The 19,202-nt window shown below is 44.5% G+C and overlaps 1 protein-coding gene across 1 annotated transcript; it reads right to left on the reverse strand.

Annotated features, from left to right (window-relative positions):
* Window positions 1-468: 468 nt before the first annotated feature.
* Window positions 469-15,430, reverse strand: FCRL1 (Fc receptor like 1). The gene is made up of 11 exons (XM_081308850.1): window positions 15,333-15,430; window positions 11,170-11,190; window positions 8,705-8,989; window positions 7,296-7,583; window positions 6,845-7,123; window positions 6,436-6,582; window positions 5,411-5,438; window positions 4,351-4,433; window positions 2,591-2,662; window positions 2,309-2,340; window positions 469-733 (listed from the first exon to the last, which is right to left on the reverse strand). Exons 1-11 carry the CDS (start codon window positions 15,361-15,363, stop codon window positions 662-664), a joined length of 1,338 nt encoding a protein of 445 aa, XP_081164976.1. The 5' UTR covers window positions 15,364-15,430; the 3' UTR covers window positions 469-661.
* Window positions 15,431-19,202: the final 3,772 nt, after the last annotated feature.

Raw genomic sequence — 19,202 nt, forward strand, 5'->3', positions numbered from 1 at the left:
AGACAGAACTCAGGACTGTGACACAAAGACTAGTATGGAGGTGTTGAGATTGGCCTGTTACGCAAACTATGTCATTAAAATCGAGTGCAAATGCAATAAATTCTTATGTAAATGTTTTAATTCTAATTGGATAATGGTGCTTCAAAATGCACTGAATATGATATTTTAGGTGGAAAGAGGACAGTTGAGGCAAACAGCACTATGGAGGCTCGGTACTGTGTGCTCTTGTACAGATCAACAGACCAGCTCTCTCTACAGAGCAGTCATGCAAAATCGCTCACTTTGGCATCTACTTTCAGTGTCCTTGTCCTCCTCTCCAATAGCTCACTTCTTTTATTTCACCCTGTTTCCTCTTGCAAAAAAAAAAAAAGAGAGAGAAATTCACAATTCGACCCCTCCCCCCCCCAAAAAAAAAAAATAAACAGGAGTCAGTTTCTGGTAACAAAATCCTTCCCTGTCCTTGGTCTATGTTGGTTCTCCTGGGTGGTTTTTTCAGGACTTGTGCCAACTTCACTTCATAGTCAATGAAGGAATTTTCTCACAGAAAAAAAGCATGTGGATGAGGTAGACTGGAAATCTGACTCCTGAGAATCTGTGAAGATCCTATTGGTCCGAGGCTCGGGGCATGGATGGGTTTTGAAGAGCAGAGTCTTCCATCACCTTACGTAGTGTCGTCATAGTCCACATCTGCAATGTTTGCCTTCCTCAGCCTAGAATAGATGTCTGCAGAGACCTGAACGCAAAGTCACATGGATAGGATCAGAGGACAACAGACAAGGAGAACATACAAACAGCAATTCTGTGTTATGTGTATTTTCTGCAATAAAAAAACAGAAGTCTACCAACCCTCCTCCCCAGTCAACTGAATACTTCCCACCATGGTGCACCAACAGCATGTAAATAAGAGCCTCTTAGAAGATGGTGATTACCCATAAGCATTTTCAGATGGCCTGCTGCCAACTGGAGGCTTACAGAGGACTTCCTTCCTGATGAGCTGCAGACTGATCCAAGCGTATGAGGCCTTCCCTCATCCTGACGGCCATTGTCATGGGCTATCATTTTTAAAGGTTTCAGAATTGAAAACTAAATTTAGCATAGCACCAGAGTTTCCCAAGGACTTGAATTCTGTCCTGAGATAACTGGCTGCCAGAATGCACCACACGAAAATGCTAAGCACCTACTCTTTGTGCAGTTGGGATACCTACAATTTTCAGAAAGTGACTTTGTATCATCAATATATATCTTGAATTGTTTGAGTTTTGCAAATTATTGATATCTCATAACACAAATCACTATGAGCTTAGTTTTGTTCAGTATTAATTTAGTTTGCCACACACTGTTTTGTTGACCTTAACAGCACTAAGTGATATATGTGTGTGTGTGTGTGTGTGTGTGTGTGTGTATATACATATATATATATATATATATTCCAACAGTATTTTAGGAAAAATATTTTCAAATAAATAGAATTTTTAAAAATTCGATATGGTTTAGATAGGAGGTGTTCCTCCAAAGCTCCTGTGTGAGATAATGCAATTTCATTTTAAAGATGCAATGATTGGGTCATGAGAGCATTAACCCAATCACTGCATTAATCCACTTCAATGGATTAATTTTAACTGTAGGCAGGAGGGTGTGGCTGGAGGAGGTAGGTGTGTGTGAGGGGGTACCTTCAAAGTATATATTTTATGAACAGAGCTCGCTCTCTTCTTCCTGATGGCCATGTTGTGAGCTGCTTTCCTCTGCCATGAAGTTCCACCTCACTTGGGTCCAGAGCAATAGACCCCATGTATGGACTGAGACCTCTGAAACCATGAGCCCCAAATAAACTTTACCTCCTCTGAAATTGTTCTTGTCAGGTCTTTTGTTTACAGGGCTGAAATAGCAGCAATTGAACTACAAATAACCTATATGCTTATTGCGAAAGCAAATGTACATGTAAGACTCCAAAACTTCCTTGTACAGAAATTCCTCCTGGGCTGGGGATGTGGCTCAAGCGGTAGCGCGCTCGCCTGCCATGCGTGCGGCCCGGGTTCGATCCTCAGCACCACATACCAACAAAGATGTTGTGTCCGCTGAGAACTAAACAATAAAAATATTAAAAATTCTCTCTCTCTCTCTCCCCCCTCTCTCACTCTCTCTTTAAAAAAAAAAAAAAAAAAAAGAAATTCCTCCATTGTGATGGTAGATAAGAGATCATGACATTTTTTTTTCCTCTAAGTGTCTATCATTTAAGAAGTTTGTGAACCATCCTCAGGGGAAACAGAGAATGTGCATGGAGAAAAAAACCAATAAGAACCCGTCTCACCTTATTCTCCACCTGTGTCCTCATGTGTTCAGCTGTGAAAGAAAAAGTGCATGCTGTGAGATTCCACTTATATTTAAAGTCTTTCAATAAATGCCCACTAATAAAGGCTTCATCATCTTCTGGGTATTTCCCTTAGATTGATTTTCATTACTATTATTATTATTTTGCTTTTCGATCTAGTATGACTACCTTAGTATCCAAAGAAAAAAATGATTATCTTCTTGGTTCCAAGAGGAGAGACAAAGATCAGAAGGCAAATTCATCCCCAGCCTCAAGTCTCACCTGCTCCCGAATCCTGCTCCTGCTGGACATGACAGACCAGGGAGTACACATCATCCCCACGCATGACATTCACTGCAAGAGAAGAAAGGACTCTTTGAAGTAGGACAGAAGACTGGACACCTGAGGAATTTTCAGGAAGCAGGTTTGTTGACTTCAGGGTTCAGAGGTGGCTCTCGCCTAAGAATTCTTTCTCTGAGCAAAGATTTTGGAACTTGATACCCAGTGGTGGTGGGAGGAGGTCCTTGGAGATTCACAGGACAAGTTCTCTCTATTCCATGTTTCAGGATTTTTTTTTTAACCGAAAAAACAGAGATAATATCGCTTTTTACAACAAGTTTGCAGACTTGACTCTATCACAGCTTTTGTGTGCAAACCTGGCATATACAAGAAAGAGGAAATACCAACCACAGTAACCTCTGCAGGCATCCTGCTGATCTGACAAGAGGAGAAGCTTAATTATGGCAAGGGTCTTCTGGATGGAGGGGGGTCTCTGGATTGCTTCATTCCCGCCTTTGATGATTTTTATTTCAATCAAAGATCATCATCTTCTTCTTGGCTTTAAAGCTTTATATAATGTCATGATCTCCGTTGTTGTCTTTCTTTTAACCGCTATTTTTATAGTAGACCCAATAGTTTTCATTCACAGGGAAGCCAAACGTGGAAGTAATAAATAGGTTAACAGCAGAAGACCTGCTATGCCAATTAAGCTTTTAAATCCACCAAGGGCTGAAAACCATCCTGCAAATAGTGAGATTGGATTCCAATCTTTAATGCCTTTCCAGGATTGGACGGGCACCTGTGCTAGTTTTCTGATATTGCTGGCTATGTCTTTAACTGTCTGTCCGTGGTCATCTATTTGGATGCGACAGTCTGAACTGTTAAACTTTTCACATACTTCCCCTTCCTCAGCTAGTAGGTAATCTAATGCCAAGCGGTCTTGATAGATAGGAACTCACATTTGGGTCTGTTGTGTGGCCAAAGGCTGTAGCAGTTTGATTAGTAATAATTTCCAGTACAGTTTGCAGGCGAATTATCCAGTTTAGCACATAAACTAGAGTTCTATAGCACCAACTGCCATGCTGTGCCCAGGTAGCAGGACCATAAATGGCTTCAACATCATGACAAAGTCCCTTCTTCCTATCATTCAGATTACTCTGTGTGTCTACCACCTGTCCCAGCCCTGGAGGCTGATGGATCATTTATTTGTAGAGGAGGCTGAGACACAGCAGGATCAGGTTTGGCCAGCAGAGGTCAGCTCATGGCTCAGCTCCTTAGCTTATTATTTATTATGGCTTAAGTATGAGGTGTCCCCCAAAAGCTCACGTGTGAGACAATGCAAGAAAGTTTAGAGGTGGAATGACTGGGTTATGAGTCTTCACCTAACCAGTGCATTAATCCTCTGCTGGGTACTAACTGGTGGTAGCTGTAGGCAGAAAGATTTGGCTGGAGGAGGTGGGTCATTGAGACTATGCCATTGGGGTATATATTTTGTCCCTGTTGAGAGGACTTTGGCTCTGCTTCCTGATGTGATGTCCTGAGCTGCTTTCTTCTACCACGCCCTTCTTCCACGATGTTCTTTCTGCCTACCTTGAGCCCCAAGGCATGGAGCCGGCCGTCTATGGACTGAGACCTCTGAAACTGCAATCACCAAATAAATTTTTCTCCTCTAAACTTGTCCTTGTCAGGTCTTTTGGTCACAGTGATGAAAAGCTGACTCAAATGCTATGCCTACGTTGGCCCAGGTCATTGAGAAACTTTACCATTTTCGTATACAGGCAGTAGCTGCACTGGGTCAGGTGAGTTGAGATAGTTGGGTTCTTGGGGTTCAGTCCTGGAAGGGCTCCTACAAACACAGAAACACGCGTGAGCTGTCTGGAATAGCGTTCCAGATGTCCCAGACCCATCTATCCGAGATCGTAAAACAACCAAGGAGAGAAGCTCTTTAAGGAAGAGTCCTGGACAGAATATCAGTCCAGGGAACTGGAAGGCACACCTGTACCGTATAAGCCGTGGCCCTAAGTGTGGACACTGCAGTCGCCCTAGTGCACGTATTCCACTGGTCTTAGCTGACTGAATCACTGTGGGACAGCCCACACCTGAAACGATGTCACTTACGTTATAAAGGCTCACTAAATCCTGGATAGAGAAAGAATGATTCACCCCAGAGGAAAACAGGTGGCTGACCACACTAAGGAACTTGAAGAAAAGGCAGAATAAAACAGGCATCAATGTGATGTACCCCTGAAAGAGGGCCACTCTGATTTGGAAAAGAAAAATCTGTTTATTGTTGGCATAAACAATAACACTATAAAATACATCAAATAAACACTGGTAGCCCTAGGAGGAAGTATTTGAAAATGTTTTCTTCCTCTAACCTTCTAAAGAATGTCATCAATAATTTTTCAATATGTTTATTCCTGTCTAACATTACAGAAATGTGTGTATACCTCACCTACCCTGAAATACTTTAGGACTCTCAAGATCTTTCCATATGTTCATGTGTCTCTGCAGCCTACAGACCCTTAGACACTGGCTGAGACATTGACTGCTTGAACAAATGGACAGTCCTGGTCAAAGCAATGTAACTTTCTTATTGTGAAGATGTATTGAAAGGGATAGACATAGAAAAAATGATCAATTAGTTATTATATGAAACTTAAAAAGACCAGAAGTAGAAAATCAAAGTACATTGAACTCAGGTGTGATTTTTAGGTATGAGAAGATAGGAAAACAGCTCCCCCCAAAATAGGACAATTCAGAGTTAAAATTTTTCTTGTTTTCCTGCATTAGTAGCACCTACAGAGAAAGCAGAGGTCTTACCTGTGTGGGTCCCTGGTTGAGCATCTTCCTGAAAGTCAAACAGATGAGTGAACCTGTCAATGGAGGAACCTCCTTCTCGGCTCCCTTATAGCCCTGGTACACAGGGATGTACCTCTTGCCAGAATGCCCACTGTGGATGCCACCCTGTGCCCAGAGGACATCCGGGCAATTATTTGCAGAGCTTTCCTTTCACAAATGAGGAGACTCAGTCCAGATTATAAATGAGCTGCCCCAAAGCAAAAAATACTGGAGCTAGGAGTGGAGCCCAGGTCTCTGAACTCTCATGTCCATGATGTGAGGATGGGGATCTTATCCTGCCCAAAATCCTCACGGGCAGGTGTTGCCACAGCCATGTTATAGTTGAGATGCCCAAAGATGCTGGAAAAGTCTAGAATTTAAATGAAAATATCACATTGTCCTCTCCTGTTCCATCTCCCACTCGCTCAGGGGAGAGCAAGAGCCTGGAGCTCAATACACCAAGGAATACCTAACTGCCATTGGTGATAAAGTGGGAGGCTGAGTCACCCGGAATTCATAACAGAAGAGAACCATGGGAGGCCGTGTGATCCGCTGAAACGTCTTGGAGAAAATGGCATTTCCACTCAAGAGTGAAGTTTCCAGCAATGATTAGAACATGTGCATATGTGAATGAGCTTTTGGGGGAGTAGGGAGTAGCTTTTGGCAAACCCAAAAGATAAATAAGACTCTCTGCACTGACTTTAGAGCTAGGAGAGGAGCAGGCTTAGCTGGAGTTGTTAAGGGCTTTTCTCTTCCAGGGGCTGATTAATTAAAGTATTATGTTCCTCTATAAAAAAATTAAATCACAGAAGAATATGACACCAGCTGAACCTCAATCGATGACATATGGGGAGATAAAGAATTTCACTAAAAAATATCACGCTTTTTAAGACCCGGAGTAGGGTGGCTAAAAGCATACATTTATCCTTTGCCGTTTACATGTTACCCTCCCAGCCTATCTCAGTGAAGTCTGAGGTCACAAAATACCCACCTCTATAAATACTAACCTATTTTTCTCTTGAGCCAGTAGCAAAATAACAGGATTGCAGTGATGAGACCAACGCTGCTGCCGAGCAGCCCCTCAACGACCCCTGAAGTAAGATGTTCGCTTCGGGGTTGGGCAGGCACTGAGAGGGAGACCTGGGGGTGAGCTGCTGTAGGGAAGGAATGGGGTTTGGGGACAGACCTCTAGGTGCGGGCTCTGCTCAACGGCTGCTCTCCCAGGACAGATGTACTTATTTATTTAGGGATCTGCAGCTTTTCACATTGAAGGAAGAAGAGAGGCACCCAATCTCCAGCTCCTCCCACGGGACCCTCGTCCTGAGCAGAGCAGCAGAGGCACTGGGGTGTCAATGGGCCTCTCCTGGGGTGCTGGGGGAGACACGCATGGAGACAACCCCACCACCGAAGCTATACCTGTGAAATTCAGAGTCACCGCCTCACTGCGCTGGGCACCCCGGCCATTGTCGGCCTCGCAGGAGTAGTTTCCAGAATGTTCTGCAGTCAGGGAGAGGTTGAAGGATGCTCCTCCCCCAGAGGGCGCTGAGCTGTTCCCCAGGGTGACGTCCTCGTGATAAAACTGGTACAGGATGGGGGGAGAGCCCCCCAGGGCCTCGCAGTGAAGCTCCACCACATCCCCCACCTCAACCTGGGCCCTGGGAGCCCTGAGGGTGAGCACAGGGCGGGACACTGGAACTGACAGGGACGGTGGACTGTCAGAGACGCGTCTCCACTGGTGCAGTAGAGCCAGAGACTCCCCCCATGCAACTTCCCCAAGGCACCCCAGGGGAACACGGAGCCCAGCCGGCCAAGCTGCAGGCACCCCAGCACCCCAGGAGAGGCCCGTGGACACCACACTGGAACTCACTCCTGACAGCGATGTCCACCAGTCCACTGAGACTGGGGCCGTGGCCGTTGTCAGCTGCGCAGTAGTACTGGTCGGAATCACTCTCCCTCACTGGTGCAACCTCGAAGTCGGCTGTCCGTGAATGCTGGGTCTTGGTTTCCAGGTTTAAACCCAAATGCCCTTTGTACCAGACGAAGGTGATGTTTCCTGTGCCCTTAGCCACCGAGCAGATGAGGACCAGTCTGTCTCCCTTCATCACCCGTCCCCCTGGAGGCTGAGTCTCTAAGCTCACGTCAGAGACAGGGATTCCTGCACAAACACCAGATAATGTGGGAGAACCCCAAGCAGGGAGTGTTTGGAGCCCAGGGAGTAGGGATGGTGGTCTTCAAGGCAAAGCTGAAGGAGGCAAAGTCATGATGGATAAAGTTTGACTGGAGGGAGGGGAGGTTCTACTGATTTGGAATCACTTCTAGTTTGGTGGTAGGGTTAGAAAGATACGATAATATCACCATGGAAAAATGTGGCATCGCCTCCTTGCCTAGGACAGTGTGACTTCCATTCCCCCGAGTCTCAAGCTTTCTCTTTTTTTAAGGCAACAGTAAAATAGTGATTACAAGTCCAAATTGTGAGTCAATCTGCCTGGGTGTGAATACTGGTTCCAACTCTTGCTTGTGGTGCATGCTTGATCAAATTATTTTATAAGACTCAATTTCTCATCTGTAAATGGAGATGCCATGATAGTTATCTCCTGCAGGTGTGGGGCTTCAATTAAACATATATGTGAAGCACTAAAATGGCACCTGCTGTGTATGAGCTGTTCAATGGTAATTGCTGGGGTGGAGATAGCAGGTTTAGTTTCACTAGTGTTGAGTTTTTAGAAGTCTGGGACTTCCTGATATTCTGGAGGTAGTAGACTTGAATGTCATACTCCAGCCACACCTCCAACTCTGTACTGGGGATTGAACCCAGGGGTGCTCTACCACTGAGCTATACCTCCAGCCCTTTTTAATTCTTATTTTGAGTCAGGGTCTTGCTAACCTCAAACTTGCAATGCTTCTGACTTAGCCTCCCAAGTCACTGGGATTACAGGCATGCACCCTGGCACCTGACTCAATGTTGGGTTTTTGTAGGAGATCATGTCAGAAGTGGCAATCTGATATGGTATGACATGGTTCATAATAATAAAATTTTCTTTTTGTATTCTTTCAAAATCAAGCCCCCCCCCCACCATCACCACAAGCCTTCTCCAATAGTCTATTCCACACACTTCTACCAAGCCTTCTCTTGCCACCTGGTCAAGCTGACCCTGGAGAGGGAGGGATATGAGGATAGCTGAAGCCTCCCTCCACCTCTACCATCCCAGGGACAGGAGAGGTCATCTGCCGTCCTCTCCCCAGCGGACTCTGGAAGCACGGTCCTTAGATACTCACTCTGCACCTCAACGTAGGAACTCTGGCTCTGTTTGGGGGGTTTATTCCCCGCTGTCGTCATGGTACACCAGTAGTTCCCCGAGTCTTCCTGCCACACCGTGGGGACCTGGAGCTTTGGGGAGCTGCTCCGTTCTGATCCCAGGTTGTGGCCATTTCTGAAGAAGCTGAACTGGGGTTGGACAGGTGGCGGCTGAAGAAGGAGCCGGGTCTCACAGGTCAGGGTCAGTGAGCTGCCCTCTATGGGCCAGGCAGGCCTGGCTGTCAGCACAAGATGTAGAAACAGCTCTGGAGAGAATAATTAAACAGAGTAGAGTGCAGGGCCGTGGGGTTCACAGTTCCCGGTGAGAGGCATTCCGTCCCCAGCCACACAATACCCCTATGTTCCCTCAAGTGGCCCATGGGCTTCCCCTGGCCACAGACCCACCCTGTGCATCCTCACACATCCTGCCACGGGCCACAGCAGCCACTTCCAGAAGGCAACACTGTGACTAGGATCTTATAATTCTTGAAGTTTCTACCTAGGAACTAAGAACCCCTTTCTGGGAGCCAGGGCAGCAACATTGAAGACAGTCGCTGCAGTTGGTATTGGAGACGGGGAAGCTTTGATTTTTAATAAAAGCGAATACATTTCTGTGGACCATGGTCTATCACCTGGTTGTTATTCTCTTCTGTTCTCTTTCCCCTCCCGTCTCAGACACACGCTGTTTCAAAGGCAGAATGTGGACCTGAGGAATCAGCCAGGGTGGGAACAGCACAGAGGAACTCAAACCCCTCTGTGTCGACCGCGTCCGGTGTCCCTGCTGTCGCTAGCCCCATTGCTGGGAAGTGCCCTGTGGACATCCACACAGCCCCGTTCCCTTGATCTGGGACTTCGACGCAGACCTCTGCTGCAGCCACAGGAGAAGAAAATTTAGTCCATGCCTTAGGCCTCAGGGGTAGATCCTTTAGGGCTTTTTTTCTGGGTAAATAAAGATGGTGAAGGTGCATTCTACTCTCCCCTCTCCCCTTAGCACTCCCAGTTGCAGCAGCCTATGAAATCTCACAAATCTTTGGGCACGTGTTTATCCAACTCTTAGAGCCTCTGACATGTGGGAGGTTTTATTTTATTTTTTTTCCTGAAAGAAACCTCTTCCTCCCCTCACCAGATGCCAACGACGAGTACTCTGGATCACTGAGACGTGATTCCTGGACTAATGTCTATCATTTCCAATTCTGCCCCGCTTGCCCCCCCACACACACACACACAAGGCTTTTCCCTGGGTCTTTTGAAACCTCAGTTCCATCTGTGGTTACCAGAATGTTCCCTCTGACCTGGGGCATGGAATACCCTGTTCTTTTTGTGCTCAGAAAGCTGGTCCCCAGCAAACAGAGGAGCATTACAGCTTTTGGAGCTGAATAGAGAAAGGAATAAAAAGGCATTTGGGCACCCAGAGTCCACTCAAGCTTCTATCCAGGGCAGGGGAGCAGGTGGAACTGGAAGCCACACGGGGCTGATTACAAGAGCCTGGAGCTCAGACTTGCAGGTCAAGCTTGTTGCCAATATTTCCCAGGCAGCAGAGATTACCTAGAAATTTTGTTTCTTTATCCTTGATGTAACTATGGATTTTTGCTTAGGCTAGAATTTGGCACCTGAGTTTAAGGGTAAAGGAGAGATCAAGAACAAAGCTCGTGTGACATTAACACCAAGCAGGAGCTGGACTTGGACAAATATTAGGGAAGGAACTCAGAGGGCCAAGGTGATTCCGATCTCTCTGGTCACAGGAATCCCTGATTCTGTGTTCTGGAGGTAGCACAACGTCCTCCTTTAGGTTAGTATCTTACGCACACGAGAGCGGTTCTAGTAAATATTATATTGGAAGCTGCTTTAGTGAGATTTCTCATGGCAGAAGACTCCTACTCCCCTCTTCTGAGAAAGGCAAGACTCTGAATCAGGATCAGAGCCATGAAGTACGTTTGCATAAACCAGTCGGAGAGAGGAAACTGAACTGGGGCAACAATTGTGGCTGCAGAGGGGAGCTAAAAATAGGCAGGAGGCACCGCACGACTTGGTTGCACGTGGCCTGGGGACGGATCTCAGTGTTGTTCTCCATGGCTCTGTGATTTCAGCATTTCCTCCATCACCCATGGCAGAGTCCCCAGGGGACTTGAAGCCCCTAGGGCAGGGAGGACAGAGACTCTTCTAACATCAGCCTTTGGCACCCTCTGCCTCTCTTGTGCAAATAGCCTCTTCATCCCTGTGCTGAGACGTCCCAGAAAGGAAGGAGAAGGCCAGGCGAGACCTGATCACCCAGCTGGGCAGACCCGGGTCAGCAGCCTGGGCTCAGGGGAGCCACTGCTGTCTGTACACCTCAGCAGCTGTCACCAGATGCATCTTGGACAGGTAGGGGCTGCTCAGAGGCCATCCACAGGTCTCCTGCTCTGAGCTGAGGGACAGACTGTGAGGAAGTAAAGGAAGTGCAACTCACCGTCAGGTTCGCAGAGCAGAGCTGCAAGAAAATTCAGGAGACATCAGCACAGAGCAGGAAGTCCTACAGGCAGACAAGTGTGACTCCTCTAGGACTTTCCAGCAATAGACCCTCCCTCCTTGTCACTGCCTCCTCCTTCTTTCACTTCCCTCATTTATCTCCCTCCCCTTCCTTCCGTCTTTCCCTCTCTTTGTTCCTTTACCAACATTCCATATCACCCACAGAACACCCACCCCCAAAGCACTTTTTTTTCCCTCTGATCATAATTTCCAATAACTTTTGTCATCTGTGATTCGGAAATGGTAACTTTGTTGTTTCTTAATTTTTTTTTTTTTTGTCGTGCATGATAGTTATGCATAATATTGGGTTTCATGTTGACGTAATTCTACAAGCATGGAGTATAATTTGCTCCAATTCAGTCCTCAGTACTTCCCCTCTCCCTCCCCTCCTCCCCTGCTTCCCTTTCCTCTAATGGTCTTTCTTCTATTTATTTACAGTTATTTAAATTATTATAACCTTTATTTTTAAAAATCTATTTATTTTAATTGGTGCATTACAATTATACTAATAGTGGGATTCCTTGTTACATAGTCATACATGCACCATCTAAGAAGGTAATTTGGGCAATTTTGTTTTCCAGTAAAGCTTTGCTCTTAATTACTTAACATCCCTCTTAGAACTTCTTATTCCCATTTCCACCTCCTCCTGTCAAAAGTCTTGATGATCCAGTCAGGACTCACCGTCTCAGGACCACAACACACTCAGGCAAGGGAGTAAAGGTCTCATGGCTAAGGCATGGAGTCCCTTGTTTTACCAACTTGAGATCAGAAGAAGCTTAGGTCCAGAGAATGGATAGACACTTCTCCTGATTCTCTTCTAGCCCAAGGATTTCACCCCACGATGGTGTCATAATGGTCAAGAAGGAAAAAAAAAATTGGGAGATAATGCAGGCTTTATAACTAGAAGGCAGAGATTTGGATCTTTAGTTTATTCTTACAAACTGTGTGACTCTAAAAATGTTTCTCCTCTCTGTGTTTTGGTTTCTTTTTCTACAAAATAAGATAATAATAGTACCTGCCTGGCAGAGTTTTTGTGAGGATTAAATGAGTTGATACCCACAAAGTGCTTAGAATAGAGCCTGAAAGTTACTTAGTATCCAATAAATATTATCCTATCACTATTACATTTAGTCTGTGATGCCTATTGTTTTAGGTTAAATTCTTATTTGAATAATTAGTTTCTCAAGCAGGGGGAGCGAAACATATTTTAGGTATTAATCCACACAATGAATAGTCTTTCAAAGGCTTAATTTTAATTCCATACAAATCTTTGATGCATTAGTGCATTCTAAAATATCATTAAAAATTAGAGGTTTTGTGTTTTTGCTTTATATTATTTGGTATGTACATTTTTATTGAAACCTTGTAAGACAAATCCAAGTTTCCTTTAAGTTGTACTGCACATTTTTATTAATCTTGGGGTCTTTTAAAAAATAATTTTGAGTGTTTACTGTATGCCAGGCATTGTGCACGGCACCAGGTTTATACTAGGGAATATGACCAAGAGTCTGTAGTGTCAAGAATTAACGCTATGCTGGGAGGGAGACAATGACAAAATAAATGTAGGATGGTTTCCTAAAGTGGTTGGTGACACAAGAAAAACAGAGCAGAGAAATGTTACAGAATGTCTTAGGATGGTCTTGACTGTCTTAATAGACTCGGGAGCAAGACTTTGGAATATCTAGGAAAGTGCATCTAGCAGAGATAAAAACAGCAAATGCACAGGTCGTGGGGCTGTGGGGATGAGCTTGTCTAGGGAGGAAGGAGAAGGCAAGTCCTGCACCTGAGCAGGTGGGGGACAGTGGAGAGCATCAGCCTGAAAGGAGCCAGTCCTGGGGGTCTTTACAGACTTCAGAGCAATTTTGGGTTTAATCTAGATGTGATGGGGACCCCTGAACAGTTCTGAGTCCATTTACATTTACAAGTTTAGTCTGACATTGTAAAGGAATCAGGCTGTAGAAATGCAAGAGAGCTCAGGAGAACGTTAGTGGGAATCTAGGAGAGCAGGGGTGACGGCTTGATTAGGCAGCACTGATGCTGCGAAACGGTCATGTGTTAGCATGAATTTTGAAAGTAGAATTAATATGAAATAGAAAGTACAAAAAAAATAGATGAATTAAATATGACTCAAAATTTTGACCACAGCCACAGGAAGAAATGTGTGATAGCTACTGAAATGGAGAAGATGTGGGGAGAGATGGGTTAGGTTTGGTGGTGGTGGCGGGTAGAGGTGGAAGGTTTGAGTTTAAGATGGTCACTAGGGGACTTGGGGTTTAGCTTTGCGGCAGAGCACTTGACGAGCATGTGTGAAGTCCTTGAAATGCCCAGCACCAAAAAGAGAGCGAGGAAGGAAGGAAGGAAGGAAGGAAGGACGGAAGGAAGGAAGGAAGGAAGGAAGGAAGGAAGGAAGGAAGGAAGGAAGGAAGGAAGGAAGGAAGGAGAAAGAAAAGACGCTATTAGATACTTGAGTAGCCATTGATACATAAAAGGTGCTTAACGAAGGAGTCAAAGCTGGAGAAAAAAGTTTGAATTTAAGCTGAAAAGGGTTCATGGAGCAACAGAATCATATAATTTAGGGAAGAGAACCAGCAGAATATACTCTGCTGGGAGCCAGGTGTTGAAAATGTGTCCAGGAGAAGGAGTGATCCTCAGTGTTGAATGCCCCAAGAGGCTGAGGAGTGGAAACTGGAAACCGGGTGAGGCCACATGGACGTAGTGGACTTGATTAGCAAAAGCAGTTTCCGTGGAGCAGTGAGTGAAAGACCAATTAAAATGGGTTCAAGAAAGAAAAAGGAAGGACCACAGAGACCTAAAGCCATTTATCAGCTGTCGGGGGTTACAGAGAGGGGACCATCTGACCTGGAGAGAGTGAGGGAGGAGGGGATGTTTGAAGTGAGGGAAATGGGTTTTTGAAATGTACTGGTGGCCACGAGACCCTAAACCTTTGTTAAAAAATCCCAGATACTATTTCAAAAGAGCAGATCTTAATACAATTAAAGATCAAATATGGAGTTTAAAGAAAAGATGGAAGGAAGTGAAACAAAGACAGTAACTCACTGAAAATTTGTAATGGGAGACAGAAAAAGGATGGGCAAGGGGGTGGGTGAGAGAGAAGATATTGAGGACAGTGGGAGAGGAGGCAGAATAGGTGACCGCAGGGGACAGCGAGTGGGTAGATGCGGCTGCAGAAGCATGAGGATGTTTTCTTCTGGTGGTTTTTATTTTATCAACGTGCCATGAAGCAAGGGTATAAATGGGAATCAAAGGGGTCCATCTAGGAGAAGAAGGTGTGAAACGTTGGTCATCGTGGGCAAGAGAAGAGGACCGTCAAAGTGCAGGAAAGTGCCTGGCAGTGCTGAGAGCTGCCTGAAATTTGGGGTCCCACATTAAATGGAGATGTCAGCTGGGCTGTGCCTTTTGTCTGAAGTCCCCTCCAGCTGCTCAGGCACATATATAAAGTGTGCAAAAAAAAAAAAAAAGAAAGATAGGATTGAGCAGGACAGTGCTGTGGGGACTGAGAGATTAAGGGGTGTCGTGGTGATGGGCTGGGGAATCGGCGTCCTGTGGGGACGGAGCACCTGGTGTGTGGTCACCGATCATGGAAAAGCAATGCCGGGAGTCACAGACACCTCGGAGACAGTGTTAGAGAAAGTGGCCCAGGTTACAATGGGGTGGGGAGGAATCCTGAAAAAGGGGGTGATGATGAGTTCTAAGGCTTGACAGTAGGAATGGGGTGCAAAGAGGGCTAAGAAAAAATAATGCTGATAATAATAAGAAGAAGGGAACTGAAAGGTTATTTCTGTTGTGCAGATTTTTTTTTTTGGGGGGGGCATGGCTGTTGAAACCATCAAGAACAAAGACAGAATTAAGGGTAGAAGGAGAGATGGGCAGTGAACACGTCTTAGATAAAAACTGAAACGATAATTTTCCTCAAAACTCTGCCTGACTCTGAGCCCTGAGTTGGAAGTACAGATCTGAGATGTGCCGGGCATCCCTGAGCCTCGCCAGGCAGAGACTTAGTCCCCAGGAGTCCCCATAGATTGTCAGCAAGTGGAGGCCCAGTGTGATGGCTCCCCAGACCCTGCTCCCAGCTGTCCGACTCACCACAGATAAACAGCAAGAGCCCCGGCCGCATGAGGACCAGATTGAAGATGGTTAAATGAAGATGCTTCTTACACAAAAATAATGCACCTCAGGTCAAGAGGTGACAGCTTTCAGGTTTGAGGAAGTCAGGACCGGAAGTTCACCCTTCAGCACACGTTTATAGAAATAGAAGAAGGAAGAAGAACCCCCCAATGGCCAGGTTCAATTTCTTCTCCTATGAAGGCTGAGAAAAATCAAAGATATTCTGTAGTTTGGTGCCATTCCACAACTCGGAGACACTGCGTGTCCATCAGTATTCGAGGGCCTCCTTTAAGAACTCTGGTCTCTCAAGACAGTTTCTGACTTCAGTGGGTCTCACCATGATATAGACCTTCTGAAATTCAAGTGGCACACTTTCATCTTTGTCCCCTCCATGGTCTCATCAACACATCCCTGTTTCCCAGCAGTCTCTAGAAAAGTCACGCCAGGCAAACATCATTAAGCTACGGATGGATGGGGTGGTCACCAGGTCACATCTGACAGCTGTCTCATAGAATGATCTGCACAGGGTCAAACTATTCATATGTTTACAAGCTTTCATACTGGAACTTTTGGTGTGCCAATAAATAAGCATAAAACAGCTGAGAAACAAAAACATGGGAAATTACAATCCATAATAAAATATTACAGTATATGAAAATAAAATAGAGAAAATAGGCATATGCAAATCAGCCTCTGAACGCTAAGGAGGAGTTCACTATTTACCCTGACTGACATTTGTGATATTTCTCTTTCTTCATCCCAAATCCGGATATCTAGAACCCCTCTCATGGCTTTCCTTATCACTTTGAACTACCAGTTCTTGGTACCTGAAGCCTGTGTGTAATTCAGACTGTGAATTAGAGGATAAATGACCTTAATTTCCAGTTTTTTCAATCTTTGAGTATTTAGGGTTGCAAATAGACAGACCAAAAAAATGGAAGCTGAGCCATTAAGAAATGTGGAAAGGTGCCATCCAATACTGACATCTGCATCCAGGTATCAAGTCCAAAGAGGAAGATGGAGAGAGAAAAAAAAATGAGTGGTCAGTTATGCACAGAAATAAAGGAGAACGAGAGCATGTGGGGAAGCAGACTAATGGTCCCCAGGAAATGGCTGAAACCAGACGGTGGGCCCACACCTTTGCTCCCAGGCGTGAGAAAGCCCATGTGGAGACAAGGATGGCCAAGGTTAAAGTGTCGGGGACCACACAGAAGTCTCCTCTTTGAGACTATGGAGTCCTTAGTGCAAGCCGGGGTGTAAAGCTGCTTTTGCATACATGGTGCTGCTTTGTGTCTCTTCCCCTGTGGTCACGCATGTCCTGCTCCAGTGGCCTCATGACTTCATCAGCTAAAAATGTTTTCCTCCTTCTCCACAGACTGAAAGGCTTTTAAAAATCAGTTTATTGAGATACGATGAACGTACATTGAAGTGAACCCATTATAAATATATGATGTCATGGTTTTTGACAAAGGTATACGTTGATGTAAATACGATCACAATCCTAAGTAGAACATGTCATCTCAACATGCTGTGTGCACGTGTGTGTGTGTGTGTGTGTGTGTGTGTGTGTGCATGCACTCCGTCCTAGTCACCCCGAACATTCCAGAACTATATAATTCTTGATCAACTCAGATCAGATCTAATATAGATTAGATCTGTCTTTTCTACTAATAAATAGAAATACAATGTTTATTATTTTGTTTCTGTTTTCTCTTCCCCCACCCCCGACTAGGAATGGAATTCAAAGAACCCTACCACTGAGCTACATTGCTAGCCTTTCTAATTTAGTTAAATTAATTAGTTTATTTTTGTGGTATTAGGGCTTGAACCCAGGGTCTTATGCACATTGGGCAAAGGTTCTACCACTGAGCTACATCTCCAGCCCTTTCTATTTTTTATTTTGAGAGAGGATCTCACCAAGTTTCGAGGCTCCTCCTCAACTTGCCATGGTCCTGCCTCAGCCTCCCTAGTCACTGGGATTGCCAGCATGTCCTACCACACTGGGCTGAGAATTCACATTTCAACAATTTTGAGCCTTTTGACCCACAAGCAAGGGACGGCTGTCTATTTATTCAGGTGTTCTTTAACATCTCCAACAGTGTTTTGCAGTTTTCAATGTCCAGTTTTTTCACATTTTTGTCAAATAGAGCCCTAGGCCATTCCTATCTGATTATTATAACGGACAATGTTTCATAAATTTCAGTTTCTAATTTTTGCTGGTATGTATAAGCACAATTAGTTTTTGTACATTAATTTTGTAACCTCCCATCTCGTTAACTTCAAGTAGCTTTTTGATAAATTCCATCAGGATCTTTACATGTATAATCACACTACCTACAAACAACAGCCTTAATTATTCTTTTACAGTTTGTGCACTTTTTATTTCCTTTTTCTTGCCTCCTTGCTTGAGCTAAGACTTTTGTCACAATGTTGAATTGAAGATGTGAAAGTAGACATCTTTGCATTATCCCAAAGATGGGCAGAATTAATTCATCTGTCATAACTATGTGTGATATGGACTGTAGGTTTTTCATAGATGCTTCAAATATCAAATTAAGGAAGTTCATTTGTATTCATACTTTACTCAAAGTTCTTATCATAAATGAATTTTAAAATTTGTCAAATATTTTTGATGTATCTATTGACTCTCTTATTTTGGTAATAGGATGAACTGTATGTATGATGCATGTGTGTATAATCTCTCTCTCTCTCTCTCTCTCTCTCTCTCTCTCTCTCTCTCTCTCAGCAGTGGTAAAGATTGAACCCAGGGCCTTGTGCATGCTAAGCAAGTCCTCTACCACTGAGCTACATCCCCAGCCTATTATAATAGAGTGAATTATATTGACATTGAAATATCAACCAAACCTTGCATTCCTGGAATAAATGTAATTTAGACTTAGTACACTATCTTGTTTAAGCACTGTTGGATTTGTTTTGTTAATATTGTGTGTCTTAGGGCTGAGAATATAGCTCAGTTGGTAGAGTGCTTGCTTTGCATGCACAAGAACCAGGGTTCAATCCCCAGCACCACAAAAAAAAAAAAAAATTGTGTGTCTTAGTCTTTTAGCTACTACTAATAACAGTACCACAGACTGCACAAGTTATAAAGAAAAGATGCTTATTCTGACCCCCAATTCTGGAGGCCCAAAGGTCAAGAGGCTGCATTTAATGTCAACCTTCTTGCTGGCAGAACCCAGAGGCAGTGCAGGGGTATCACATGGCAAGAGATGGAGAATGCAGGTGTGTGTGTTCTGGTCTCTCTCCTTACAAAGCCACCAAGGGGCTCCATGCCAATGGCTTTATCTAACCCCCATTGCTTCCCAAAGATCCCAACTCTAAACAACACAGTTAGATTGCATTTCCACCTCCTTCATACTGTCTGATGGGGATTAAGAATCAGCATGACTTTTAAAGGGGATCAACCATATTCAAACCACAGCATTGTGTTACAATTTAAAAATAGCTATTCATAAAAATAAATTTGTTCAGTGGCTTTCTTTTCTTGTAATGTTTGGTTTGGTTTGGTTTGGTTTGGTCTGGTCTGGCTTTGGAATCAAAATGGAGCACAAAGAAATGGCCCATAGAGCTAGGATTTGTCACAGAGTGGAACATGCCAAGAAAACAGGCAATTAAAGAAAATGTAAAGAAGGACACACACACACACACACACACACACACACACACACACACACACCATAGCCCAAACTTAGCCAAAAAGTTTGACCCAGTAAGGGATATGCCAGAGGCAAGAACCCGCGGAGCATGGCATATTATATTGTGGCTATCTTGTTCGAGGACAGTGTATCCACCCATCCTAGCTTTCATGCAGGATAGAAGGTTTCTAGAGAA

This window comes from Spermophilus citellus, assembly GCF_964194105.1.
Source record: "Spermophilus citellus genome assembly, chromosome: 9".
Taxonomy (NCBI): domain Eukaryota; kingdom Metazoa; phylum Chordata; class Mammalia; order Rodentia; family Sciuridae; genus Spermophilus; species Spermophilus citellus.

Coding starts and splice junctions, on each gene's coding strand:
- FCRL1 (XM_081308850.1), bottom strand. CDS start 15,363: ATGCGGCCGGGGCTCTTGCTGTTTATCTGTG. Junction 8,990..11,169: donor TCTGCTCTGCGAACCTGACG/GTGAGTTGCACT, acceptor TATTCTCTCCAG/AGCTGTTTCTACATCTTGTG. Junction 4,434..5,410: donor TCAACCAGGGACCCACACAG/GTAAGACCTCTG, acceptor CTGTGTTTGTAG/GAGCCCTTCCAGGACTGAAC.